This window comes from Ipomoea nil, unplaced genomic scaffold (genome assembly GCF_001879475.1).
Source record: "Ipomoea nil cultivar Tokyo-kokei standard unplaced genomic scaffold, Asagao_1.1 scaffold1509, whole genome shotgun sequence".
Lineage (NCBI taxonomy): Eukaryota > Viridiplantae > Streptophyta > Magnoliopsida > Solanales > Convolvulaceae > Ipomoea > Ipomoea nil.
In genome coordinates, this window is record NW_017617937.1 from 2,070 (window position 1) to 29,832 (window position 27,763).

The window sequence follows — 27,763 nt, forward strand, 5'->3', positions numbered from 1 at the left end:
TACGGGATTTCGGGTTCTGTAATTACCAGCAAAGATTGAAGTAATGCACACGGCCGAACCCACTGCAATGCCAGCCAGCTCCCGATCTATGACATGATCGAGAAAATTCAGTTAAAGAAATGTGTTTCGTCTCAGCTAAAAGCTTAGAAATGTCTTATAGGTTTAGTGTCTGTGACGACCTGAAAATTCAGTTAAAAAAATAATGTGTTTCGTTCAGCTAAAAGCTTAGAGATGTCTTACAGCTTTGGTGTCTGTGGCGACAGCGGAGGTGACAAACATCATAGAAAACGTGACAACGATTTCCGTGATTAGGGCTTGAACATAGTTGTTCCCCGACGGCGTTGTCGTGCCGATACGTCTAATGGGGTTTAAGATTACACGGAGAGTGAACGCCGCCGATGTTGCTCCGGTCACCTGTGCCGCCGCATAGAATGGTACCTATAAATTAATATGCCATTTTCAGCTACCATTATTGAACAAATTAAAACCACAATTAAGTACATAAAATGAACATTATGCAGAAAATAGAAAATAGGGAATTAAAATAAATTGTGTTCCTTTATGGTAACAAACACTACGGCCATGGCCATTAACACGAAAAACACCTGTTACGTTGTTATGTCCCTGTTCTGGGGTCATTGTTAGAATTTATTGATTGTGTCTGGATTTTGATAAATACATATGAACTACCTCTACTCAATACTCATCACCAAAAGTTTATGACTATAGATAATAATTAATGGCCATGCCCTCCCTTATCATTAATGACCACCACAAACACAATAATTCATGGATAGTATGCCATGCCTCTCAACACACTATTAAAAAATGTCTCCATTATTGTACAAAGTTGCAATATAATATATATGGCCTGCCACTAAAGTTGCAATATAATATGTCCTCCACTATTGAAGGATATATATGTTTCATTGGTATGAGATAAGTTCGAACGTATAATCTATTGAACTATGTGTTCTCCTTCAACAATTTGATAGTTGAACATTAAATGTACATATGCTCAACACATAACTATTTATTAACGGGAATATTTATTCATTTTTCTTGATAAGTAGATAACTAAAAAGTGAAAAATAAATGGTACATTTACCAAATAACGAGGGAAGTTATATGTCAATCAATTCCATTGACATGTGCATATCTGTATAAGTTATAACATTTGCCTCACCTACCCGACCACTGCCTATGACACAACATGGGTTGGGGTGGATATTCGGGTGGTATTTAATTCATGTCACTTAAATAGTGGAATGATTCCACTTTTATATATACATATATTTTTTTTTTTCATCTTTTTACTATTGCTTCTAAAGTTTCTTTATCCAACAATCATTTTAAACAAATTCATAACTTTATTCAATATTCTCTCTTGGCATAATTTGCGCTTTATTCAATACTCTCTCTTGCATATTAATTTGTGAGCTATTGCATAAGAATGGAGTATTTTCGGTAGTGACTGTTAGTCGTTTATCTCATAACTACTTTCCCAACTTACTAAAACATAAAAAAGTTAATACCGCCTTCACTAGAGATCAAACTCATCACTTCTCATTTGGAAGAGTCACTACGTGTCACTAGACCACAAGTTCAAAAGGCTTTTAATGTTTTACTTAATTACAAAACACATAGTAATACTTCTTTGAATTCAACGAGAATATATGACAAATTAAATATAAAAAATGAGAGGAATTTAATTGAGGGAGAGAAGAATTATAGAACGAAGTAGGCGGTGATGATGAGGAAAGAGTGACCTGTCGCCATGGAAAATGTCGGAAGGCGGCGAAGGCAAAGGTGACGGCGGGGTTCATGTGCGCGCCGGAGATGTGTCCGACGGCATATATCATCACCGTCACGATGAGGCCACCGGCCACGGACGCTCCTAGCTGCGACACTCTGTGCGCGTCGCTGGCGCTAATGGCCGCCGATCCCGCCGTCACAAACACCAACAAATACGTCGCTATGACCTCCGCAACCACCTGCAAAAAAAAAACCTCAATTACATCGAGAAAAGAACATTCATTCTAGCTCCAACATCAACAGAACTTTTAAGGATTTTCCGACAGGATTTCACCGTCGCATGCAAGACGATCATGCATGGATCAAACTAACCTTGTTGAGAAAGTGCGGCGGGTAGCATTGCCGTTGAAACAACCGCCCAAGGCGGCTCTGTGATTTCGGGTTTTCAACGGAGACAAGCCCGTTAACGTTGTTACCCTTTCCGTCTTCATTCTCCATTATTCCCAGCCTGCCTCTATGACTTAACTATTAGATCAAAATATAATCTAACGATACTGAAAAAAACTAGCGAAAAACAGGTAGTTGGGGACTAAGGTAGCAACTGAATTGAAGCTGCTTTAATTTGTTTTCCCAGGCCACATGAACTAAATTATAACTAACTAATCATACATAAATATAGTGTATGTTCTGGCCGGGTATCGAACAAGTGGTTTGTATTATATACACATGTGGACTCTATAGTCTTTCACGTCCTGATCCAGGTCGGACATCAATGAGGGAATAGTGAAGACTTATAATTGACGCTAAACTATTCTTTTATTAGGCAAATGGATAAATGAAGAATATATAAAACTCTTATCAAATGTTTAAATTTTATGAGAAGAATAAAATAAAATAAATATAATAAAAATTGTGTTAGATATTTACTTTTCCTTGCCCTAAAACAATAGTTGAATTCCCAACTCCAATGCCTTCCACACCTTAGCTCGACAGAGTATTTTTGAAAATGTAAATTAAAATAAGTTAATGATTCAACAGACAAGGCCAAATGTTAATATGCATAAGGAATTTACTCACTTATACTGCTTATTAAACTTGTGAGCTTACCTTCTGCGGGCTAGATTTCTTTTCCTAAGTCAATCGGAGGATGCATGCTATACATTAGTAGGCAGTAAAAAGTGGGTGTTTATATAGTATTAATATTCTTATAATACATAGTATATTTTATATATTATATATTTAATGGGAAGTTCTAAGGTGTTGATAAATATTGTGTCGTGTTGTATCAGATATTTTGGAAAACAAAGTATTTTTCATAGTATTATACGGATTCACATTTTAGATTTTTTCATACTTATATTATGTTGTTTATATATATATATATATATATATATATATATATATATATATATATAACATGCTAATGGCTATTATGTTGCACACAGAGTCACGGCCTTCCAACAGTGAGTCAACAACGCCTCCACTTAAACTCAATCTCATGACCTTATCAAGTCAACAACGTCTCCACTTAAACTCGATCTCATGATCTTCCACATGAGAAAAGTCACTACATGCCATCTGAGTACAATATGCTTGGCAGGAGAGACCCTTGTTATTATCACTTAAAACTATTCCAGAGGTTATGGGGTTGGATTGGACTTGTTAAATCACACATATTCATAAAGAATATAATTATGTCATTGATTAAATGATAATGACGAGTTTTTTTTTTTTTTCAATGATAATAATGAGTTATTTTTAAAAGTTTTCTGAAAGGTTTAATTAGGCACAAAGGTTTGATTAGGCACAATAATCTTTATTGATGTTATCTTGCAGGTATGATTTTGTCCAAATTTTTGGTGTGAAAGATGTGGTTAGATTTAAGTCGTTGATCTAATCTAGATCAACGGCTCAAATCAATGAAAAAAATAGCGTTGTTATAAACTCAGAATTTGTAACTGGCGCTCACAACAGTGTTACTTATGATGTTAACCTCAGTTTTGTTCTCATGGATATCAAAAGCCTACGAGTTGTGGTGTATGTTTACGAACTAATTGATGGTAAGGTAAATCTTTACAAAATTGATTTTAAGAAGACATCACCACCTGTTATAATAATATTATTATTATAATTGTTAAACCAAGAGTTAATTAGTTTGTTAATTAAATTAAGTAGTGGGTGGTGTGTATGCAGTATGTGGCTTAGTGTATGTGGAGTACATGGAGCATACATTCCTAATTTTTAGCTTTATTATTATTTCTCCTTTACTATAAAAAGGCTGTGTATCAATCTTTTTCAAATATCAATCAAGTGAATTCAATTCTCCCTCTCTCTCTCTTCTCAAATATATATTATATATATATTATAGATATATTATATTTAATATATATTATATTAAATATATTATATTTAATATATCTAACACCACCAGAGCTGGCCACTCATAAGCAATAAATTAAAACATACATTTTTACTTCCATTAACTGATTGCTGAAACATGATTGCAAAAGGATAGTGGTTGTATTTTAAGACAGCAAAAAAAAAAAAAAAAAAAAAAAATGGCACACCTTAAGAAGGAAAGCCACACACCTAAAACTTTAGGCCAACGCACCTTAAGTTTCAACAACTAACGCACCTTAAGCACAAATACCACTCATCTTAAGAAGGAAAATTACGCACCTTAAAAAGGAAAACCACGAACCTATAGCTTTAGACTGACGCACCTTAAGTTTTAACAACTGACGCACCTTAAGCACACAACACATAAACCATGCACCTTAAGAAGGAAAATCACGCACCTTAAGTTTGACATAAACGCAAAAAGACCAAATTGCCACCGCATTTTTTTTAATCACCGTACGCGTTTTTTAATCCTTGTTAATTCTAGACGTTGATCTTAACAAGATCAATGACTCTCATCTCACCCCACGTTTGCACCTAAGCACATTATATATCTGCATTTGGTCCGTATTATATATATATATATATATATATATATATATATATATATATATATATATATATTTCAAACAAAATGCAACGCTTAAAAGTTATTTTATGTCATGCATGTGTGTGTTTCAATTTTATTAGCTAGGAGAAGACATAAACTGTACGTCTGTACTATTTGATTAATTAGTTCATTGTTACTCATTACAGTTTAGTGAAACATGACTCATGAGGGACTGCTAAGTGCCTTAATTATTCATTCCAATAGTATTTTAATAGTTATAGTAATGTTGCATTCGATCTGATTAATGATTATAATATTTGGTCTTGTTAAAATATTCACTTTAAGCATCATATCCTTGTCACCAAGGATGTTCATAGTAAAAAAAAAAATTAGTATTATTGATAGGGAATATATCTCAGTTTTGACCTCCATGTACGTCCGTGCTCTCGTTTTGTAGTCGAGTCGGGGTCATGGTCAAAATCAACAGATTAAAGTCAAACTCATATGTACTTGTGCCTATATAAAGGGCATTAGCCCTTCATTTTAGGGGTTCCTCTTCCTTCCTAGTCTCTACTCTCTCTCTAAACATTTAATAAAAGAAGTCCATTTTGCTCAATCTTCTCTCTACTACTCTATTGTTGATACACTTTATATACACTGCACTCTCGAGACATACACACGGGATACACTTCGCATACTCCGAGTAATATTCTGTATCATGTATAAATTGACATTTTCAGTGGTCGTTTTGAAATATTAATATGAGTGAGTTCCACTTGAATTTCAGGTCAGGTTAAGTCAAAGTCGATTTGGATTTACCTAGTCAAAAATGATGAATTTGATATATTATATGTTGAAAATGAATACTAGGTAATTGTGAAATTAATTTTCAAAGTGTACTAATTGAATTGGAAAAAATTGAAATGTTTGGGATTACTTTGAAGTAGCATTTGTTTGATATTAGAAAAATATTTATTTTTACGCTAATATAAATATAACTCAACTTTTTTAAAGAATTTGAATTACATAACATGTAGAAGTATGTTTTTTCTATGGACGCCTGTATAGACATCTCAATTGGTTACATGAGTGAAGTTTGGGAACAATAATTCGGTATCGAGTCTCACCAGCGGCACTCTGAGAGCAACCTCCCAAAGTGACCGGACTTCGAGTTACCATGATTTACATCCTCCCAGATGTTCTGTTGTGTTCAGCTGAGTTATCATGATTTACATCCTCTCATATAATCTGTCGAGCCTAGGATTGGATCGAAGATTCAACTTTTTGAGAACAAGGGATTACCAAAATGAGCTCTGATATTTTTGAACACCTGTGCACCAGTGAATTGACGAATTTATCGTGATTGGCAGTTAGCTTGTTGCCGGTGGATAGTAATGAACTAATGATATATATGCTAATATAAGAAGGTATGATAATATAATGTATGGTTTTTTGTTATGTACTCGGTGCATTTATTATAAAACATGTCATATAGCATAATAGTACAATATTAAATGCAAAATTTTACTATGAATATTATATATACATTGCTAATTTAACTCCAACTTGTCACCAGTGGACGGCCGGTGAAATTCCATTTAATTTACATTGCTAATAAATTAACTCCAACTTGTCACCAGTGGACGGTTAGTGATATTTCATTAATTATATATAGATAATTTTTTTTATTACAAAGGAAACTTAACATTATTATTTCGAAATATATAATATTTAAATTTGTTATTGTGTATTAATAATCGATGAATCGCATAGATAATTAGATAAACTACACTATGGGATTAGTGTTAATATATGGTCGGAACATATTAACCATAGACTTAACGTATTATTTACATAGATAATTAGATAAACTACACCATGATTTCCTCCCAAATGTTCTGACGGGCCGGGGTGTGGGGGGCCCTTAGGGTTGGCAATAGTTATGTTGTGCAACCGAATGTACCATGCGCATGGTGCATACGGTTCAAAACGACGTCGTTTTGATTAAAAACGCGCGTCCCACTTAAAAAAAAATCAGGTTCGACTCTCAGCAATAGCATTATTGTGGATATATAGTTATGAAATTGTGGTTATATAGTTATGAATTTATGGATATTTAGTTCATTCATTGTGGATATTTAGTTCAATCATATATTGTGGATATTTAGTTCATTCATAGTGGATTTTACTTCATTCATTCATTCATTGTGGATTTTTACTTCATTCATTCATTCATTGTGGATTTTTACTTCATTCATTCACTGTGGATATATAGTTATGAAATTGTGGTTATATAGTTATGAATTTCTGGATATATAAAAATGCTATTGCCGGGAATCGAACCTGATTTCTTCTTTAAGTAGGACGCGCGTTTTTTTAACTAAAACGGCGCTGTTTTGCAACCGTATGCACCTTGCAAGGTGCATTCGGTTGCACAGCATAATTTGCGTAGGGTTGGGGTTCAGCCTTTTGGAAGTATTTAACATAAATATATGTTTGAAATTTAATCTACACTTTATGCATAACTCAAAGATGAAAAATGTCATTTTTCAAATAATTTCGACCCAAATAATATTTTTAAGTGCATAATTTTACGAGTAGTTATGCTGTGCATCCGTATGCACCATGCGTGGTGCATACGGATGCAAAAACGACGTCGTTTTATTAAAAATGCGCGTCTCCCCTTTAAAAAAAAAATCAGGTTTGATTCCCAGCAACGGCATTATGTTGATAATTCATTATGGAATTTTAGTTCATAGATTATGGAATTTTAGTTCATTGATTTTGGAATTATAGTTCATCGATTATGGAATTGTAGTTCATCCATTCTGAAATTTTAGTTCATAGATTCTGGAATTTTAGTTCATTCATTCTGGAATTTTTAGTTCATAGATTAGATTATGAAATTTTAGTTCATAGATTGTGGAATTATAGTTCATCGATTATGGAATTTTAGTTCATTTGTTGTTGCTGGGAATCGAACCTGAATTTTTTTTTAAGGGGAGACGCGCGTTTTTAATAAAACGACGTCGTTTTTGCATCCGTATGCACCATGCATGGTGCATACGGATGCACATCATAATTTGCCTAATTTTACTTTTAGGATTAGGATCTTACAACTGGCAAATTATGTTGTGCATCCGTATGCACCATGCATGGTGCATACGGATGCAAAAACGACGTCCTTTTAATAAAACGCGCGTCTCCCCTTAAAAAAAAATCAAGTTCGATTCCCAGCAACAACATATAAACTAAAATTCCATAATCGATGAACTATAATTCCATAATCTAATCTATGAACTAAAAATTCCAGAATGAATGAACTAAAATTCCATAATCTATAAACTAAAATTTCAGAATCGATGAACTACAATTCCATAATCGATGAACTATAATTCCATAATCAATGAACTATAATTCCATAATCTATGAACTAAAATTTCAGAATGAATGAACAATATAATGTTGTTGCTGGGAATCGAACCTGAATTTTTTTTAAAGGGAAGACACACATTTTTTAATAAAACGACGTCGTTTTGACATCTGTATGCACCATGCATGGTGCATACGGATGCATAGCATAACTATCCCTTACAACTTGCATAGATAATAGATCCAAATTGAAGCCTATGAAGTATTAAGCCCAATTGGTCAGCCTGCAACAAATTTTTATGTGGATAATAAATAAAATGAGGTACTCCGTATATTATTTATTTATTGAATATAAATTATTTGATAGTATATAAAATAATATATGTTTAGCACTAAAATAATGTATATTCAGTATATAAATAATGTATATTTATTATATTAATATATATATATTTTATTTATCTTTCACATGGTTATGCGGACCGTGGTTCATGGAATAATAATTGGTCAACTTACATAATTTTATCATCCAAAGTCCAAACCAAGTCACAATTTCGGTAATCCCATTAAGAGTAATGCTATTGATCCATAAAAATTTTATCTTCATAATTTTTGTTGTTTGATTGGTTACTTTACTTTTTTTATTAAAAATAAGTGGAGACAATCAATTCTGGCACTCAATAATTACGTTGTTTGATTGATTACTTTACTTTTTTTATTAAAAATAAGTGGGGACAATCAATTCTGGCACTCAATAATTATAAGTCTTATCATGAATGGAGTTCAAGACAGAAAACATTAGGAGGGGGTAAGAAGAATTTACATTGCAAAATGTCAACAAAGCCTAAGAAAATAATTTTATCAATACTTTTTAACCTCTTAAAAATGAGGTGAAAAGCATACGAAAGTGTGATTAAAAAATTTGTACTGAGAATACTTAGTATGACGGACTCAACTGAAAAAGTGTTGACAAGAATTAAATTCGTAATTTTTTATACAATAATTATATTTTATCCACTTAGTCTGTTATGGCCAAATTGGCTTTGATTTTGATTTACATACGTATGTGCTGACATGTGACATGATAGTTGTGCCTGTTAAATTTATTAGAACGATAGTTTATCAGCTTTGGGATTCTTATTCCATCTCTATATATTATTGTAACTCTACTTTTACTAAATAATTAAAAAAAAAAAACAATTTAAACAATAAGTATGTGCTAAGTTTGTGCATTTTATGTATTAAGAATTTTATAGAGGAAAAATCACTTTAGATCATTAGATCACTCCTAAAATATTCATTGTGTCCTCATTTCCATCTCCATTTGGCATTTTCTTCACATCGACACAATTAGTTAAGTGGTCATCTAGCCTAATTCTAGTGCCCACAGTAAAGCCTTATAATAAGCATAAAATGGACTTTTGATATGGTCCGTGTGTTTTTCTGGGTTATATCTTGAGTCAATTTCGTGGGTATCGTTATATGGATCTTTATTTGCCATCATGTGCGGTTTGATAAGATTGTGTTTCCTTTTGCAGAGTCTGCTGCTGTGCAGGTTCATTGTGATGATGTTGGTTCGAGGCTGTGGGGTGTTGTGCTTCTGCAGTCTTTCAGTCCGGAATTTGTTGGTGAGTTACATCTCAGCCGTCTGCCTGCTCCGGTGCGCCCGTACTGTTGTTGCGCCCTCGTAACGCACGCACGCTGGAGTACTGTTGTTGCGCCCCCACAACGCACGTATCCCGTAGGGTCGACGAATCTCAACACGAATTTCAGTTAATATTAAGTTAGTGCAACAACCACAAGTTAATCATATAAAAATCCTACACAGTACCGTAATCTCGTTGGAGAGCTTTAGTACCCAACCATCACTCGTTTGGATCTTTCCTTTGCAGTCAACAAACTTTGCTAGTTCATGAAATCTCCAAACATTGATCATTGGGTGGCACTCAAACGAGTCCAAAGGTATGTCAAAGCAACTTTAGACTATGGATTGCGTTTTACAAAATTTGACTCTGATGATATCCATGCTTTCTCGTAGGGATGGCAACGGGGCGGGGCGGGGGCGGGGAGTATACTCCCCGTCCCCGTCCCCGCCACCCCAACCCCGTCCCCGTCCTCGTCCCCATCCCCGGCGGGAATTTGAAAAAATTTTCCATCCCCGTCCCCACGGGGAATTTGGCGGGGACGGGGAATCCCCATCCCCGATCAACCCATAGTACAATTTAAAAAAAAAAATTGAAATCTATAAAAGAAAAATTCAATATTCAATAATATATAATATATTTGAATATATACACAGTATTAGTATAGCAATGCTTTTGTAATTATGTTCAGAATTTAAATACATATATTCTATACACAGTACACAATGCTTTATACAATTATGTTTAATTACATACATTATATTCTATGTAATATTCAATATACACAGTATACAACATTGTTTTATGTAATTAACTAATTATGTTTAAATCAAAGTACACTATATTAGCCACAGACAAAAAGAAATTCTAATAATCTATATCTAATTTCTAATTCCTAAAACTATATATATATATATATATATATATATATATATATATATATATATATATATATATATATATATATATATATATATATATTATTCGGGGACGGGGCGGGGCGGGGAGGGGTATCCCCGTCCCCGTCCCCGTCCCCGCCGGGGAATTTCACAAACTCCCCGTCCCCGTCCCCGATCCCCAAATTTTTTCCCCGTCCCCGTTCCCGTCCTCAACGGGGGCGAGGTTCCCCAACGGGGACGGGGCACATTGCCATCCCTACTTTCTTGGACTATAATTTGGCGGTTGCCCTGATGACCAAAAATCCAATATTTGTTTTGTTGTCTTCATTGGTAAAAATTTAATCTCTTGCGCTTGTCGCAAGCAATAGATAATGGCTAGATCCTCAACATAAGTAGAATACAAAATCATAACATATGTCTTAGTAGAAGTAACATGGTTAGTTGCTCTCATTCGTGAGCTTGGACTCACAGTAGAAAAATCACCTTGACTTTGGTGTGACAATCTTAGTGCTATGTATATGTGCAAATCTTGTTTTTCATACCTGAACTACATATGTAAAAGTAGACTACTACTTTGTTCATGACAAAGTAATATCAAATAAACTACAAGTGAACTACATCACTATAACTGACCGACTTATAAACATCTCCACCAAAGCACTCATCATTGCTAGATTCGATCATCTCAAAGACAAATTTAGTGTTCTTTTTAAAGAAGGGACGGATTAGAACTCTATATGTTATTAATTTTATCGTTCTCAATCTCTCATTCAATCTCCGTATATTATTATAACTCCACTTTTACCAATCTGGTTCCTCCTTCTCATATATTGTTATAAATCTATGTTTACCACATCAGCTAAATTATCTTTTGTATGCCTACAAATATATCCCTTTTTATATTTTGTAAACACTGATCAATAATAAAAACTCTTGTTGTCATCAACGTAAGGATTACGGTGTGTTTACGATGTTTGACCAGTCTAAACTCAAAATATCATGCTAAACACAATACTATAATCTGTTATACATTCTTCCATCATCATCTCTCCATTTCCTGTCTTCTCTTCCCAAAGCTCATCGGCAAAGATTTAGCTTTCCGACGATCGATTCCTGGATGGCTTCATCAGATTCCGACGTGCCTCCGGAAGCATCGGCGCCGTCGTTAGAGGAGATGACCAGAGCAGGCGCCAGATCGATGATCCTCCCGATCATCCTCAACTTCGCCGCCGCGTCTCCTCCGTCTCCGCGCCAGCGCGACGTGACGGTGATCGTGAACGCGAGGACGGGCTCGATCACCTTTATTGAGGGCGCGGCGGACGGGAAGGAGGGGCATTTGCCGGCGTCGAAGGCGTCGATAGAGGCGATGCCGGTCGTGAAAGTCGGCGAAGACGGGATCGATTGCGCTATCTGCCTGGCGGAGTTTGAATTGGGCGGCGAGGCGAAGGCGATGCCGTGTAATCACCGGTATCATCCAGATTGCATTGATAAGTGGTTGCAGATCCACGGATCTTGCCCGCTTTGCCGGTACAAGATGCCCGCGGAAGAAGGAGAGGAAGTTAGGAAAGAAAGTGATAATCCCGCGGATGAATTAGGTGAAGTGGAGAACGAAGCTCGCCGTGACGGTGGCACAGAGCGGCGAGAAAGGGCGGCTATGGTGTTTCACGTCTTCTTCAGGAACGGTGGCCGGAGAAATTCCGACTCCGATTCCGATTCCGATTCCGATTTTGAAATGCAAGGAGAAGATACTAATCAAGAAAATCCTGGCAGTGAAGACTCCGAAGTGGCTATGGAAATTGACGGTCGATAAAACCACTTTTTTTTAGTTAATCTGTAAAGCAAGTTTAGGTACTATATTAATTTTAATTAATATCTATAATATTATTAGATAGATAATGATGTACGAATTTAATGAAATTTATTTAAAATTATATACTCCGTAGTACTTTATTGAAAGAATAAATTTTATTTTTTATTATACATTAACCACAGACTTAGCCTAAAAAATGCTTCTCCAACAGAAATTGGGATTGTGCATCCAAATAAGAGCCATAGCTAGCCTAAAAAAATACAAGATACTAGTGAATTTGGGTTAGTCAAAAGTCTCCAGCCCTACTTTGCCAATCTTCTAGTTGCACCCCTACCATCCCACTAGAATCTGTTCATTTTTCTCTCCAACCCTTCACCCTTCACAAAATAGCAAACATGGGCATAGCCTCAGCAACACTTTTCAGTAAAACCTCATCAGAGACAGTAATCTATTGTTCTAGGCACCTATATGATTACCCAAATATTTTTCCATAATCCTCCGCCTACGCCACTCCCAAAAGGCCAAAATACGCACCACTTCCTCCTTATCCTCCTCTCTTGTATTCCTGCAAAAACAGATACTCGTACTAGATTTGTCAAAATTAACTAATTGCCCTGACAAGCCCTCATAAACTTCTAAACACTTTAACTACCAATGCCTCATTAACCTTAGCCTTAAAAAATACAGTAACAGGTTGTCATCTACGGAAAAAAATTACATACACAACTTAAAATACTAAATAAGTGTGGATTGTACTTAGTGCAAAATACTATCATATATTACACTAGGGCACGAAACACATGTGCAAGTCAGGGCCGTATTTTAAGTTTTGGTGGCCCTGTTCTAGTAAATAAATGTGGCCCTACCAAAATCATAATTTTTAAAACTAATACATGCAAGTTTCGAACCTTTGACCTCCAAGTTAAAATACAATAAATACACATTCTTACCATCTCTTCATGAAACCTTTAAAGTTTAATTGAAAACTTTTTAATTTTTATTTTTAAACTAGCTAGGTAAAAATTAAATATTGAACCTCTAAAATTTGGGGCCCCTCTAAAATTGGGGGCCCTGTGCGGTAGCCCAGCTTGCACAGCCTAAAATCCGGCCCTGGTGCAAGTCAGTACTATAGAAATCCCAAACAACTTTTATAGGAATAAGGGTCAAATAGGCTATTCAACTGCACCCAATAATTCAATTAGGCCACTGAATCTAAAAAGCCAACAATTGGGTCCCTAAACTAACTAATTTCAAACAATACTTTCAATTTGAAGGTTTTCAACAGGTCTTCCTTCAAAATAAATTATTTTTTAAAATTAACTATTTTTTTTTTTTGAATGCTACTAGCTCTATTACATTGTAATATCTGTTCATATACATTCTCAACCTACTGAAACACAAAGAGCTAATAACACCTCCACTGAGGCTCAAACTTACAACCTTTCAAATGGAAGTCCAACTCGTGTACCATTAGACCACATAGTCCTAGTTAAAGAACTAGTAGCATTTAAAATTAATTATTTAAATTTAAATAAAAAAAGAAAAAAAATAGGACCGGCCGATTTCTTCGTCTACACTCTTCGTATACACTGCCGGAGACGAAGAAACTCTTCATCTCCATGGCCGGAGACGAAGAAACTCTTCGTCTCCATTAGTGGAGACGAAGGGTTTCTTCGTCTCCTGGAGACGAAGAAGGTTTCATCGTCTCCATGGCCCACCTTCTTTGTCTCCATGGCTGGAGACGAAGAAACCCTTCGTCTCCAAGTGGAAGAGTTTCTTCGTGTCCGGCCATGGAGACGAAGAAACTGGACGAGACGGTTGTCTCCGGCCGGAGTTTTTTTTTATAAAAAAAAAATTATAAATAATTATTTTTTAAAATTTATTTTTTAAAAAATAATTAATATGAGAGGGAATGACCTGTTGGAAACCTGGAAGAATTGTTTGAAATTTGTTAGTTTAGGGACCTAATTGTTTAGTTTTTTCCATTTAATGACCTAATTGCATTATCGTGTGCAGTTAGATAGCCTGTTTAACCCTTATTCCACTTTTAATATAACAAAATCCAGTTTTTTTTTTTTTGGTTTTGGGTGTATATTGTTAAAGAAGAAAAATGATTGCTACGCTCATGCCTAAACCCAACAATCAATCATCCTCCATTATTAAAAGTTAAAAGGTAAAGCCCTTTTTAGCGCTAAAGAACACCCAGGGGCCAGGGCGGGGGGTCTAAACAGGCGAATTGAAGCACAGCCGTTCGCTCGCTCCATTCGAATTCGATGGCATCATGGGTGTTAACGTTGTTGTAACGTGGGACAAAAGAGGTGAGCAGTCAATCGCGCGGGTGGGTTTTTTGCGGGCTGTACACGCTTCCATTCGTGTTGTCCAAGGTTTGGTGGCTCGCTGCATTTGCGTCCACAACCTCAGGAGAGAGAGAGAAGAAAAATGAATGGCAGCGAGCGATTGAAAGAAAGAAAGAGAAAAGATAAAGTTTGGCGGCTTTATGTAGAGGTCGGTGATGGTGTATAAATGTAGTACAGTAAGTAGACGCCAAGGGATTCGAGGAAAAAAAGGTAATAAAGGCGGTGCTGACTCATCACAAAAAGACGATAACTTTATAGAGAATCAAGAAATAGCAAGAGGGTTATGAGAAGATCTCAAGGCCACATAGAAATTTGTGGCTCACAATCCCTTTTCCTCTCTGACGTGTCTTTCTTTCCCTGCCCACCTGTTTCTTCTTCTTTAACTCCATATAATTCCCTCAGATCTCCTTGACACAAAACCCAAATCATCGGATTATTATACTCTTTGCTTTTTCGCCCTTTTGCTGTGATTCTGATTTCTCAGTTTTCAGCAACTGTAATGCCGGAACCGACCAAGGACCCGACGATAAAGCTGTTCGGGATGACTATCCAGTTCCCGGATGCTCCGCCGCCGCCGCCGCCGACGGAGATGGATGTCGACCCCGGCGGAGCAGCTTCAGAAGCCAATTCCTTGGCTAAAGATAGTTCTTGTTCAGAAGCTGAGCCCGGAGAGGATGAACAACAGCAAAAGGTTTCATCTTTTGATTCACCATTTACATGAAACTAAATTCATAACTCTGGGTTGGTCTTGCTTTTTCTGATTTCTGCACTGTTCATCTTAATCTGGGGCTATCCTGTCTAGGTTTTGAAATTGAAGAAACAGCATATTTAGATTGATTATAATTATAATTGTTATCCTGTTGTCTTGATACTGATAGTGAAGATTGGTTCATGCCCTAGATCTGATTCGTGCTAAATTTTGTTATGAAAACAGAATGAAAATGGAGAGAGGATGGATGAAAGTAAAGAGGATGAAGGAACAGTGTTAATGGAAGGGGAAGGGATAATGGATCAGACTGTAGATGAAATTAGGGATGGCTTAAAAGCACCACATGTTGATGAAGATTGTGGATCAACTGAAATTTCAACAACTGATGAAGAAGAGGGGAAAATGAGTAATGGGAAAGATAAGACTCTGAAAAAACCAGACAAGATACTTCCATGTCCTAGATGTGACAGTATGGACACCAAGTTCTGTTATTTCAACAACTACAACACGAACCAGCCTCGCCATTTCTGCAAGAAATGCCAGAGATATTGGACGTCGGGTGGGATGACGAGGAACTTGCCTGTTGGTGCTGGCCGAAGAAAAACCAAGAACTCGGCTGCTCATTATCATTTGAATGCTGTGAAGTCGTTTCAGAATGCTTGTGTAGATCATCCCGAGAGAATCCAACACCATGCTCTTAAGGCCAATGGCAAGGTTCTTACGTTGGCCTCTGATTCCGTGGCCTCAGAATTGAACATTGCAGAGAAAACTGCAGGGAATGGCTCGCTAAATGGGTTTTACAAGCCAGTAGAGTTAGGAATCCAGGTTTCATATGGAGCTGGGGATAATGGAGCTGACCATTCAAGTGGTTCCTCATCAGTCACTGCTGCAAGTACAAAGGATGATGTTTGCAAAAATGGGTTGCCAGACATGCTGAAACAGAACTACCATGGCTTCGCTCCTCAGTTACCGTGCTTTCAAGCTCCTCCTTGGCCATATCCATCCAGTGCTGTTCAGTGGAGCTCTGCAGTTCCTCCACCCGGTTGCTTTTCTCCTGGCTTTCCCATGCCATTTTACCCCCCGGCAATGTATTTGGGTTATACCATTCCATGCTCTTGGAATGCCCCTTGGGTGAGCAGACCTGTTGCGCCCCAACACCACACGTCTTCTGGCCCTAATTCTCCAACCTTAGGGAAGCACTCAAGGGATGACAACAACAAGGAAGGGGAGCCACAGCCACCCAAAGATAGTAATCCAGAGAAGTGTCTGTGGGTTCCTAAAACTTTGCGGTTTGATGATCCAGAAGATGCTGCAAAGAGTTCCATATGGGCAACGCTGGGAATACAACACGATAGAGTTGATTCGATTAGGGGTGGCGCTTTTAAGGCCTTCAAGATGAAGGATGACGAGAACAGTCATGCTTCAAAGAACTGTAGAGTATTATTAGAAGCCAATCCAGCTGCATTATCCAGGTCATTGAACTTCCATGAGAGCTCATAAGCAGGGAACCTCGACTTAGCAATATGCTAATTGCAGTGGCAATTCCTCGTGGCTGATCATTCTTGCAAGAGAATTCTAATCAGCGAGCAATCTTGGGTTATGACTTTACGATCATATAAAGTTTTCTCAATGATCAGACAACTAGATGCGGATTTCCAACTTTTTGTTCTGAGAAAGGAGAGGTTCTGTTCCATAGGTAGGCGGTTTGCTAGGTTCTTGCTCTTCTAGCACATGTATATATTCGTATTTGAGATCCCGAGAGCTATGGCTCATAGTAAAAACATGTTTATTCCAAGACTACATCTGGCTAAATTATTTAGGGGATATAATCAAAAAGGTTTCACTGCATGGTCTCTTGCAACATATTCATTTGCCATATATACTCCCAGATGAGCAGAGGATTGGCTTGTTGGCAGCAACTGGAGGATGCCCGAGGTTGCAGGAGCCACAATGAAGGTTTTATCACGGTAAAATGGTTCAATTTGACTTCTATTTATCTAGGAAAAAACATTATTTTTTAGATACAAGAAACATTGATCGAACAAATTTGAACTAAAAACAGGTATCACCGGCAATGTATAGTAGCTTAAGATGCACCTTTCATAGAGACATGTTTGATATCAAGCTAAACATTGTGATTTTGTTACTCAACACATCAGAAAAGTTTTGCCTTAGTATGAAATTAATGCCTGCTTTATTAGCTTCTTCTGGCGTAACATGGAACCTACTTTGAGCTTTGAGTATGGATCAGAAAACTTATTTTATAAACCCGTAGGAGTAATATAACTAAACATACACACGAAGAGGCAATATTGTATGTAACATTGGGATTGGAAACTAAAAGTCAACAGTTTCATAAATAGTTGTTGCTTTTCTTGCTAAAAAAATATGATATTTGAGTGTGTCTGTAAGCTGTCCAGCCTGTTGTTAGATATTTTAGCTGTTTAATAAGCACTTCCACCTCTGTCTTTCCTAATATTCTGATGGGGCAGATAGAAAGGTTACAGACTTACAGTGTAATCTCAGTTTGATTAAAGAAATCCCCATCAACCGGCCAAATTTAATCCCGGATTTTTTTAATGTGTAAATTATTGGAAGAAAGAACCCTGATCTGATTTGTTATAGACATGCATTAGTTCTTGGGAAAGCACACCAGAAACCACAACTCTGTGGTCTGTACTTCCCAGAAGTTTACAAAAGCCAAGTAAAGTAACCTCTCGCCCACTTCCAAGAATTCCAAGAAAATCATTCATGGGGAGACCCTTTATGCTTTGGGTTCTTTTCGTGGCAGCTTTTCTTATGATCTCTTTCTCTCCTGGTAATTCTCTTCTTCGTCTTCTTCCATTTTTCGATTTTGACAGTAATTGCAGTTTGCTTATTAAGGAACAGATCTTAGTATATTATACCTCTGTTTACCATTTGCGTTAGGATTTGGAAGGAAGCTGATGGGGCCATTGCACCATGCAAACTCTGCTGCTGTTTCATTTCAGGTTTTTCTTTTGCCATATATCTGCTTCTTGTGAATTCTACATTACAGGAAAAGCTTTAATCTTTTGAATGGGAATGCAGGAGAAATGGGTAGTAGTTTATCAGAGAGATTATGAGCAAACTGGGCCGAACGTCCACTCCCAACCTGCTCTTCTTTCTCCTCCTCCTCCTCCTTCGTCTCCTCCTTTGGCATCACCGCCATCACTGCAATACTAAACCATTCCCAAGACTCGTATAGTCGTACCTTGTTGTCTGATAAAGAGTTACTGTTTTGTTTCTGGTCTGTAATTTGCAGTCTGCAACTGAATAGACAGACATGTTTATGTTAAGTGTGAAGGATGAGATGGTGAACATGTTCCAGATCTGTAAGGTCAAGAATTACTTGCCTACATTTTGATGTCTTGTAAAGAATAAAACTTTCAGTTGTTGTACCCAAATGAACCAAGCCCACAAGGCCCAACAATAAATCTTTCTTATTTCATGTATTTCCACACATTTTTTTTACCATTAGAGATCAAATCTCTTAAGGTAAGAGAAGACGAGTTTAGATTGTTCATAACTTATTGATATCAATAACAAATTTAGCTTAACTAAGAATGTCAATAATAAATCAGTGTAGGTAGTAAATCAATCTAAGTTGTTCATAACTATCGACTCAAATTGAGAGTCAAATTTGAAACTTTATTGTTATCTAGGCAATTAACTTAGTTAGAGTTGTTCCGTGGGAGCATGAATAGTTGACAAGCGTGTTATTAAGATACTTTAATGAATGTGAAAATAGTTTTGAATGGAGGCTTTGTTTGGCAAACGTAACTGAAAAGCTATAAGCTCGGAGCTGAAAAGGATCTGAAAGCTGAAAAGCTATAAGCTAGGAGTTGAAAACTGAAGAGCTGTTAAGCTAGCTGTTATAATTGAAAGTGTTTGGTAAAATTAGCTTTTTGATAAGCTGATAAATGTAAAAAGATTGAAATTGACATCTTCAAAAAATTTAAAGTAGTTTGTTTACATATTAAAATTTAATATTTTTTTTTTCAAAAAAAAAATAACATTTTGAAATAATACTATTAGCATAATCGTGATCTAGCATCCCATAATGAAGTAGCAATATTGTTGCATTAGCTTTTTGATAAGCTAATAAATGTAAAAAGATTGAAAATATTGTTGCATTAGCTTTTTGATAAGCTAATAAATGTAAAAAGATTGAAATTGACATCTTCAAAAAAATTTAAAGTAGTTTGTTTACATATTAAAATTTAATATTTTTTTTTTCAAAAAAAAAAAACATTTTGAAATAATACTATTAGCATAATCATGATCTAGCATCCCATAATGAAGTAGCAATATTGTTGCAAATCTCCTTCATCCCATGATAATGATGATGATTGTCGTGAAAGTTGATAAAGGAAAAGAGAAAATGAATTTAATTGGGAAGGGTAAATGATGTCATTTTTTTTAAAATAATAAGGACAATGATGGTAAAAAATGTTAGGAAGCTAGTAGTTTATTTTAAAACGCTACCTTAAGTAGCGCTCTTATTTTAAGCTATGAGCTTATTTTAGGAACATTATCAAGTAAAACTTATAGCTTATTAGTAGCTTAAAATAAGCTATAAGCTCCTAAATAAGCTGCGAAACAGAGCCGGAGTATATTTTGGATTGAACTTTCCCCACTTTCCTGCAAAATTTGAATAGAGAAGTCGTAGAAATTGGGCACTTTTTTTTTTTTTTTTTTTTTTTTTGAATGCCGAAATTGGGCACTTTACTTGGACTAAACATTTTCTTTCTTTTTTCCTACGGGAAAAAGTGGGGATGAAGTTAGACATTTTCCAACGGGATTAATTCCACTGCAACCTTCATCCATTATAATAACATTTTTATCATATTCTTTGATTATCAATTCCACCGTTTTTTTAATCTATAAATATTTTTTTAATACAGTAAAAAGGAAACAGAAAAAATATAAAAGAACCAAATAGCATGACGCCGAGTCCTACAAGATCGGCAATAAGAAAACTATAAAAGGGTATGTTACTTTTATGACTATGAGGTAGATTTTTGATGGGTCAACACAACCGTACAAAAAGAATATTAGTGTTTTTATTGTCAGCCAATAATAATCAAATCCTCTACAATGTTTTTCCGAAGGGAGAATTTGAGAGTATATGAAAATGAATCTTCCAACTATCTTTCAAATATCTTTCCGCGCTTAGCAGTCCCGCAACGTTCTCCTGACTTGCTAGCTGGCTGATTCCCCAGTCCGACTCCCTGCATGATTTCCTCGATTGGGTATGCCTACTATCGATCCATCATCTTGTCCCTCACTTTCCAATGGATCACCGGGCTGACAGCACATGAAAGTGATCTCATTGGCGGCTACTCGAACTCAGGCCATTTCGCATCTTCGGTCCCCCTTTAGATCCTTATATATATGTTTGTTGCCAACCCCTTTTCCAATGAGGTGTCGTAAGACCGAGCGTCGAATCCTCTTTTTAGGCTACCAACCGAACCTTAAACTCGTATAACTTCATTGTTGATTCCTTTTTCAAGGAGGCGCGGTAATACTAAGCATCGACTCCTTTTTCAAGATACCAGTCGAATCTTAAACCCGTATAACTTTGTTATCGACTCCTTTTTAAGGAGGTGCAGTAACACTGAGCACCTACACCTTTTTCAGGCTACCAATCAAACCTCAAACCCTTATAACTTTGTTGCCGACTGTTTTTCAAGAAAGCGCGGTAAGACTGAGCGCTAAGTCCTTTTTTGATGAGGTGTAGTAAAACTGAGCACCAACTCCTTTTTCGTGGAGGTGTGGTAAGATTGAGCACTGGCTCCTTTTTCAATGAGGTGCGTTAAGATTGAGCACCGACTCTTTTTTCGTGAAGGCACAGTAAGACTGAGTGCTAACTCCTTTTTCAGCATACTAGTTGAACCTTAAAACCCTTATAACTTCGTTGTCAACTCCTTTTTCAAGGAGACATGGTAAGACTAAGTGCCAACTCATTTTTTAGGCTATCAGTCGAACCTGAAACCCTTAAAACTTCGTTGGTGACTCCGTTCATCTCATGGAGACGTAGTAAAATTGAGCCCAAACTCTTTCTCATGGTTTAGTTCATTGTGCTCTTTTCTTGACTATAGTTATAAGGCAAGATTTATCCCGTGCATACCCTAGGATAGTGGCTGCAGATTTTCCTCATCATAAAAAAAAAAATATCATTAATCTTTTTTTAGATGACGAACAAACTCGTATCCACTATTCAAAAGTGCATGTACACCAACAAAATATCTCTCATATATAATAGCCTACAAACCATAACATTACACTTTGTGAATGCGGAAATGACTTTGGGGCCGAGGTTGATTTGAAACTTTAAGAAAAGTCTTCTAACCACAGCATTGAACATAAGAGAATATTTGTTATACCAAATCTGGTCCTTTATGAAGAGATTGGACCATACTACCATAGGAGTAATATTCTTAATTTCCATTTCATATTTGTCTTACCAAATCAAATTTGGTCAAGCAATTAGACTCGTCTAAACCGGGCAGCTTTCAACCTCCCAATACCACATTCCAAGAAACTTCACTCCTCCTTCCTCTTTTTTTTTTTTTTCTTAAAAAACAGTCATGAAAAATACAACATAAAATATACTAAACACTAACAGACAAACAGGCAGGCAGATTCAGAAACTTCCCATGCTTCTTCCTCAGATCAGTTTCTTCCCACCCTTCAACCACTTTCCTCATCATCTTACCTTTCAACCCAATATAATTAACCAGTCAAACCCCATCTTCCTCGATCTCCTGCATATATAAAACCCCCCATCCCCCTTGATCATCAAATCAAGAAAAAACCCAGTCCTATTAGCCCTCTAATAATCTGCAATTCTGCATGCCAATCTTCTCTTCCAACCCACAGCGAAATTAAAGCTTCACTAATCCGCCATGTCTTCCAGCCCCATCAAGAAGCTATCTTTAACTTCTCTGTCCGCAGTTCCAGTCCCTCTCCCAATCCATGGCCTGGTCGTCTTCATCCTGCTCTACATAGTCTTCGATTGGGGGAGAAAAGCTTTCAGCTTTTTACTAGCGGCCATGGAATCGAACCAGGAGACCCAGAACAAAATTCAAGATTTTGAGCCGTCTGCGAGGAGGATTATCAACGATGGCAGCGTGAGCAGAGAAGAAGTGGAGATGGTTTTCGGCAGGCTGGGGATTTTTTGCCACTCCGGAGCTGCAAAGCTTCAGGAGCGGTTCGACTCGGAAGACCTGTCGGGCCTGTTCGGAGAGGACGAGGAGGTTGTCGCCATGGATGACGAGGTTAAAGGTGCTTTCGACGTTTTCGATGAGAACGGAGATGGGTTTATTGATGAGAGGGAGTTGCAGAGAGTTCTGTGCCTTCTGGGAATGAAGGAAGGGTCGGAGGTGCAGAGGTGCAGAGATATGATCAGAGCGTTCGATGAAAATGGCGATGGAAAGATAGATTTCCATGAATTCTCAAAGCTTATTTGAATTCAATTCACTAACAGATACTAATCATCATCTATCAGCTGTAAAAACCAAATTAAAGAAAGCAATCACTAACTGTTATCAATGGTTTTCATTAATTAATCCCTAAATCTTTATTAATTCCGTTGATTTCTTCTATGCATCTTTAATTTATTTTTGTGTTGAGTTGCACTATATAGCTTCTGATGATGTTGGACTATTACTTTTGAATTTGGGCTGGTACCAACCACTCTCCCACCCATTGTTATACCATGAACCAAATTTGTATTGCATTGTGAATTCTGATTTAAAATTTGTGTCTGCAGTTAACACATTATATACTTGCAGTTAACAATTTTTGTACAGGTAAATAAATTGAAGACACATAACATGTTAATTACAGACACATAACATATATGATAACTATTAATTACAGACACATAAATGGTTAACTGCAGGTACAGAATATGTTAGCCGCAGACACATAAGATGTTGGTTAACATGTTATGTGTATGCAATTAACATATTTTGTACTCGCAATTAATAGTTTATGTATATGTGATGTGTCTTTATTTTTTTTGTTTTTTATTTTTGAAAATAAAGAAGGTAATTCATTAATTATAGGCTGAAACGGTTACAATAAAGATTGATGGAATGGTCAAACATTCCTTACAGTCACACAGAAACAACTTCCCTAGCAATACTACAGGAAACTTAATTCGAAGACTGTTTCACAAATTTGAAGTTGAATTCTTTAGATGAACTTAACTTCTTTACAAATTTGATGTGTCTTTAGTTAGTTTATTATGTATACAAAATATGTCCTGTAAGTACAGACTCTGAAGATTATTTTTGGAATAGAGTCCACAATACAAAATAGACTCTGGTCGATGGTAGAGTTTGCTCTCTCCGGCAGAATGGAACACACAATCCAAGAATAAAGAAAATGGAGCTGTTGAATCTTGAGTATGAAGCTGAAATATTTGGGCCAAAATCTTTGATTTTATCGTGTGCCCAGTAGGCCCAAATCTTGGAAGAGGATGTGAATCAATGATGACATGATAGATGTGATCATGTGAACCTTAACGATTTTTACAGTAGTTTTTAGTGGTAAAAAATAGTTGTTGGCAGTTAGCAGCAACCACCTCAGACAAGAACTGTAAAACACCACCTCGTACTGAGATTAATTTTTCGGAAGAAACCTGCCGACAGTTCAAGTCAAAATCTACTCCCTAGAGAGGAAAGGATTTGGAGGATATCTATCATCTATGGGATTTCTTGTAGGATGCTGCATACACTTCAACCCCACAAGTACAATGATTGGTCTTTGTCCATGCTTTTTACTCCATGCAACAACTCTTGGGATTTAATATTATGAACCAAATTTATTTTGTACGGGTGACATATACTTTAGAGATTCTAAAGTAAATCTTAACGGGATTCGAGATTAAGTTACAATTTAGGTTTTAGGATTAAAATGAAACTGCGATGATGATTGTAGAGCTTTCGTGCATTTGAGATGACCTAAGAATATGAATATGTGTATAAAAGAAAGTATTTATAGATGGAGAATGAATGTAGTAGCTATATATGGGTGAGATAATATTGCTTAGGCAGTTGGCAGTTGGCAGTTAGAAGCAACCACTGTAAAACACCACTTCGTACATAGATTAATTTCGTGGAAATTATAGTCGAAAGAAGCCTGCCGACAGTTCTACCCAAAATCCACTCCCCACAGATGAAAGGAATTGGAGGAGTTATATCTATAGGATTTACTTGTAGGATGCTTTGCTGCATACACAAGTACAATATATGACTGGTCTTTGTCAATGCTTTTTACTCCATGCAACAACTCTTGGGATTTAACATTATGAATCAAATTTACTTTGTGCAGGTGATATCTACTTTGGGATCCTTACATAAATTAGGTTATAATTTGAGTTTTAAGGTTAAAATGAAGTTAACAACCAACATGCTAGTATGCTATAATTAACGACCAAACGATTTGTAGACCTTGAATAATCAAATTAAAGTAAGTATGAATGACTTAATATCTTCCGACCTATTGGGTCAGCCCAATAAAATACAACAACCAACATGTTGCAACGACATAATGATTTGTATGACGACCTAATAAACAAAACAAATCTAAATGACTTAATACCTTGATAACTCTAAACCTGAATGACTTAATATCACTTCTCGTATTCAATCCTCTTTATCTGTCAACAGTCTCCCACTTTCACTGTAGCGGAAATCAAGAATGTCACTCCTTCCTAGCTTATTAGTACACAACTAATCTAGCTTGTTCAATTGATCAATCTGTTGAACATTCTTAAATTAAACTAACTCTGAGATAGATATGTTGCTGCTAAGGATGCTCAACAGGGCAACAGAGTTTTCATATTAATACCAGAAAACATTACAGTTGCAGAAACATTATTATATTATCTGAACAAGCTTGAAGCTAAGGTTTCATTCATCTTACCTTACCTTCATATAACAACAATTAACTGTCTCCACACTCAGCATTATATTAGCTGTTTAACCTTAATGCTATACTAATTACAAACGACGAAGAAGAAGACGAGGAAAAATTAATGTTGTTCCACAGGGTAGGTATGCAGATACATTTTGTCTGCATAATAATATATAATCACATAAATAATGCAGTACTAAACTAGTCATGGGATAGCACAAGCTTGATATAACTAACTACCTCTCTGCTTCTTGTGGATTTAATGGCCATTTTAATGGCGAAAAGGGCTTTCGAAAACCAATCCCTTTTAGAAAAAAGTGAGAGAGGGCGGCCGGAAACTTGATCAATATAATATTTTCCCATCCCCATGACTTTACATTTCAAACTTGTAAAAATGGTGTAGGCTTTAGTTATGTATAGGTTTGGAGATTATATATATGACGGAAAACAAAAAAATGGGGGTGTTTGAATTCATTCCTAGCGGAACTGGGCGCCGGAGTAGGTCTGGCCGAAGGACCAGCCCGCCGGAGCGGCGTTGTAGGATACGAGGCTGCGGCCGTCGCCGGTGACTACCCGGAAAGAGAGGCTTTGGCCGTTGAGGTTGGCGTTGCTCTGCCAGTTTTGGCCCCAGTTTCTGGACATCATTTGCCACCCGGTTCTTGATCCTTTGATGTACACGGCGTGTACGTCGCCGGAGCCTCCCACGTTGGTTACTAGAACCAGGTTGAAGAAAGCATGGCCATTAATGGTGAACCTGATTCCTCCACTTCTCCTGCAAGGCACCCTGCATATATAACACAAATTCATATTAGATTATGAGCAAAGACACAAGATTGACTTGTGACAGTAGCAAGACACAAAATCGAGCCATGACAGAGGGAGTAACACTGATGACTCTTTATGGACACTAGACACTGGACTCCTCACCTAATAGGTGTTGGTCCTTCTATCTAATGGACTATGAAATCACTATATTTATCCATTCACTATCTTGTCTGGTCAAGATACATTTACTACATATTTCTAACTTGAAAAGAAATGAAATTGAAGAACTGAAGTAAATGGTCGTAGCATGACACAAAATCGAGCCATGACAGAGGGAGTAACACTGGTGGCTCTTTGTGGGTACTGGACACTCAACTTCTCACCTAATAGGTCCTTGATTTTTCTATCTAATGGGCTACCGAGTCACCATATTTGTCCATTCACTATCTTGTCTGGTCAGGATACTTTTACTGTATATTTCTAACTAGAAAAGAAATGAAATTGAAGAACTGAAGTAAATGGTCTGTAGCATGACACAAAATCGAGTCATGATAGTGTGGTGTGGGAGTAACACTGGTGGCCCTATGTGGGACATCGGACCTCCCACCTAATAAACCGCTGGTCCTTCTACCTAATGAGCTATTATTGGGTCACAGAATTTACCTTTTCACTATCTTGTTTGGTCGGATACATTTAATACACATTTCTAACTTTGAAAAATAAGAAAAATGATAATTGAAGTTTATTTACCGTCTGTAAGCAACGGGAACAACTCCGGCTCTGTACTGGGCAATTCTCAAGAAAACAGGCTGAGAGAGATCAAAATGGGGGTTGGGAGGCTCGCACCAGCCGCCGGGCGGGCAGAAATTGGTGGCGGTGACGGTGATTACGCCGCGGAGGCAGGAGCGGTCGTTCACACACCTTAGCTGGAAACAGGCGCCGCAGCTGAGGCCATTGTTGAAGAGAGCTGTGCTGAGTGCGGCAGTGTTGGTGCCATAGCCTGAGCTGTACAGGTTCCCATAGCCGCAAGCTCCGCCTGAAAATCAAGAATCGTCAAAATTCCCATTAAGCTTTAAGAACGGAAAATAATGCGGCAAAGTTTCGCTAAAATGGTGCATACCCATTGTTCCAGAAGCATCACCGCCGCCGTAGAAGGTGGCGCGAGCGCTGCTCCAGCCCCAGTAGCCATGCACCGGAGACAACGTAGCAAGAACTCCGACCAGAAGAAGCTCAAGAACCGCCATTATTGTTTCTGCTTTTCCTTTCCTGCAGATATGAACTCAGAACAGTCAGCATTAATGTGGAAGAACAAGAAGATGGAGAACTCAAAACCCAGGAACTAATGCAATTGCCCCATACCAGAATGGTTGAATTGAATTGAATTAAAGTTGCTTGGTAGAGGAATACTGGGGAGATGTGAAGAGAAAACTTGAGCATTTAATGAGAATAAATAGAGGGATTCAAGTGTTGAGCTGTGACCCCTTCTGGTTTCCAGGCCACTGGGGACCATCCCATCATCCGATCCAGCTGATAAAATTACCAGTTTTCTGGGTGG

General features: G+C 37.0%; 5 protein-coding genes across 9 annotated transcripts; 3 read left to right on the forward strand and 2 right to left on the reverse strand.

Annotated features, from left to right (window-relative positions):
• Positions 1 to 225: 225 nt before the first annotated feature.
• Positions 226 to 2,490, reverse strand: LOC109188819 (aquaporin NIP2-1-like). The gene is made up of 3 exons (XM_019339456.1): positions 2,128 to 2,490; positions 1,770 to 1,994; positions 226 to 438 (listed from the first exon to the last, which is right to left on the reverse strand). Exons 1-3 carry the CDS (start codon positions 2,251 to 2,253, stop codon positions 226 to 228), a joined length of 564 nt encoding a protein of 187 aa, XP_019195001.1. The 5' UTR covers positions 2,254 to 2,490.
• A 1,425-nt stretch (positions 2,491 to 3,915) lies between these two features.
• LOC109189039 (probable calcium-binding protein CML45) lies at positions 3,916 to 23,142 on the forward strand. The gene is made up of 3 exons (XM_019339738.1): positions 3,916 to 3,926; positions 9,925 to 9,931; positions 22,410 to 23,142. Exon 3 carries the CDS (start codon positions 22,425 to 22,427, stop codon positions 22,986 to 22,988), a length of 564 nt encoding a protein of 187 aa, XP_019195283.1. The 5' UTR covers positions 3,916 to 3,926; positions 9,925 to 9,931; positions 22,410 to 22,424; the 3' UTR covers positions 22,989 to 23,142.
• LOC109188820 (probable E3 ubiquitin-protein ligase RHC1A) lies at positions 11,737 to 12,429 on the forward strand. Its single transcript, XM_019339457.1, has one exon. It carries the CDS (start codon positions 11,737 to 11,739, stop codon positions 12,427 to 12,429), a length of 693 nt encoding a protein of 230 aa, XP_019195002.1.
• On the forward strand, positions 14,997 to 18,968 carry LOC109189035 (cyclic dof factor 1-like). Of its 5 annotated transcripts, none has more exons than XM_019339732.1 (4): positions 14,997 to 15,477; positions 15,721 to 18,313; positions 18,424 to 18,485; positions 18,565 to 18,968. In XM_019339732.1, the coding sequence occupies exons 1-2, from the start codon at positions 15,286 to 15,288 to the stop codon at positions 16,993 to 16,995; spliced, it is 1,467 nt and encodes a 488-aa protein (XP_019195277.1). In that variant the 5' UTR covers positions 14,997 to 15,285; the 3' UTR covers positions 16,996 to 18,313; positions 18,424 to 18,485; positions 18,565 to 18,968. The 5 variants fall into 5 exon arrangements, with proteins under 5 accessions (XP_019195277.1, XP_019195278.1, XP_019195280.1 ...); XM_019339733.1 differs by having other exon boundaries at positions 15,721 to 17,462; positions 18,121 to 18,485; XM_019339735.1 differs by having other exon boundaries at positions 15,721 to 17,191; positions 17,316 to 18,485.
• Positions 23,143 to 25,414: 2,272 nt separating the features above from the next.
• On the reverse strand, positions 25,415 to 27,715 carry LOC109189038 (expansin-A10-like). Its single transcript, XM_019339737.1, has 4 exons — positions 27,568 to 27,715; positions 27,329 to 27,474; positions 26,959 to 27,244; positions 25,415 to 26,227 (listed from the first exon to the last, which is right to left on the reverse strand). Exons 2-4 carry the CDS (start codon positions 27,450 to 27,452, stop codon positions 25,921 to 25,923), a joined length of 717 nt encoding a protein of 238 aa, XP_019195282.1. The 5' UTR covers positions 27,453 to 27,474; positions 27,568 to 27,715; the 3' UTR covers positions 25,415 to 25,920.
• Between the last annotated feature and the right edge of the window lie 48 nt (positions 27,716 to 27,763).

Bases quoted from the DNA above. Each gene is read 5' to 3' on its own strand.
- LOC109188819 (XM_019339456.1), bottom strand. From the start codon at position 2,253: ATGGAGAATGAAGACGGAAAGGGTAACAACGTTAACGGGCTTGTCTCC. The intron at 1,995-2,127 runs GTTAGTTTGATC...TTTTTTTTGCAG, and splicing joins CGCCGCACTTTCTCAACAAG to GTGGTTGCGGAGGTCATAGC. The intron at 439-1,769 runs GTCACTCTTTCC...ATTAATTTATAG, and splicing joins GACATTTTCCATGGCGACAG to GTACCATTCTATGCGGCGGC.
- LOC109188820 (XM_019339457.1), top strand. From the start codon at position 11,737: ATGGCTTCATCAGATTCCGACGTGCCTCCGGAAGCATCGGCGCCGTCG.
- LOC109189035 (XM_019339731.1), top strand. From the start codon at position 15,286: ATGCCGGAACCGACCAAGGACCCGACGATAAAGCTGTTCGGGATGACT. The intron at 15,478-15,720 runs GTTTCATCTTTT...TTATGAAAACAG, and splicing joins AGGATGAACAACAGCAAAAG to AATGAAAATGGAGAGAGGAT.
- LOC109189039 (XM_019339738.1), top strand. From the start codon at position 22,425: ATGTCTTCCAGCCCCATCAAGAAGCTATCTTTAACTTCTCTGTCCGCA.
- LOC109189038 (XM_019339737.1), bottom strand. From the start codon at position 27,452: ATGGCGGTTCTTGAGCTTCTTCTGGTCGGAGTTCTTGCTACGTTGTCT. The intron at 27,245-27,328 runs GTATGCACCATT...CTTGATTTTCAG, and splicing joins TGATGCTTCTGGAACAATGG to GCGGAGCTTGCGGCTATGGG. The intron at 26,228-26,958 runs GTAAATAAACTT...TTATATATGCAG, and splicing joins GTTCCCGTTGCTTACAGACG to GGTGCCTTGCAGGAGAAGTG.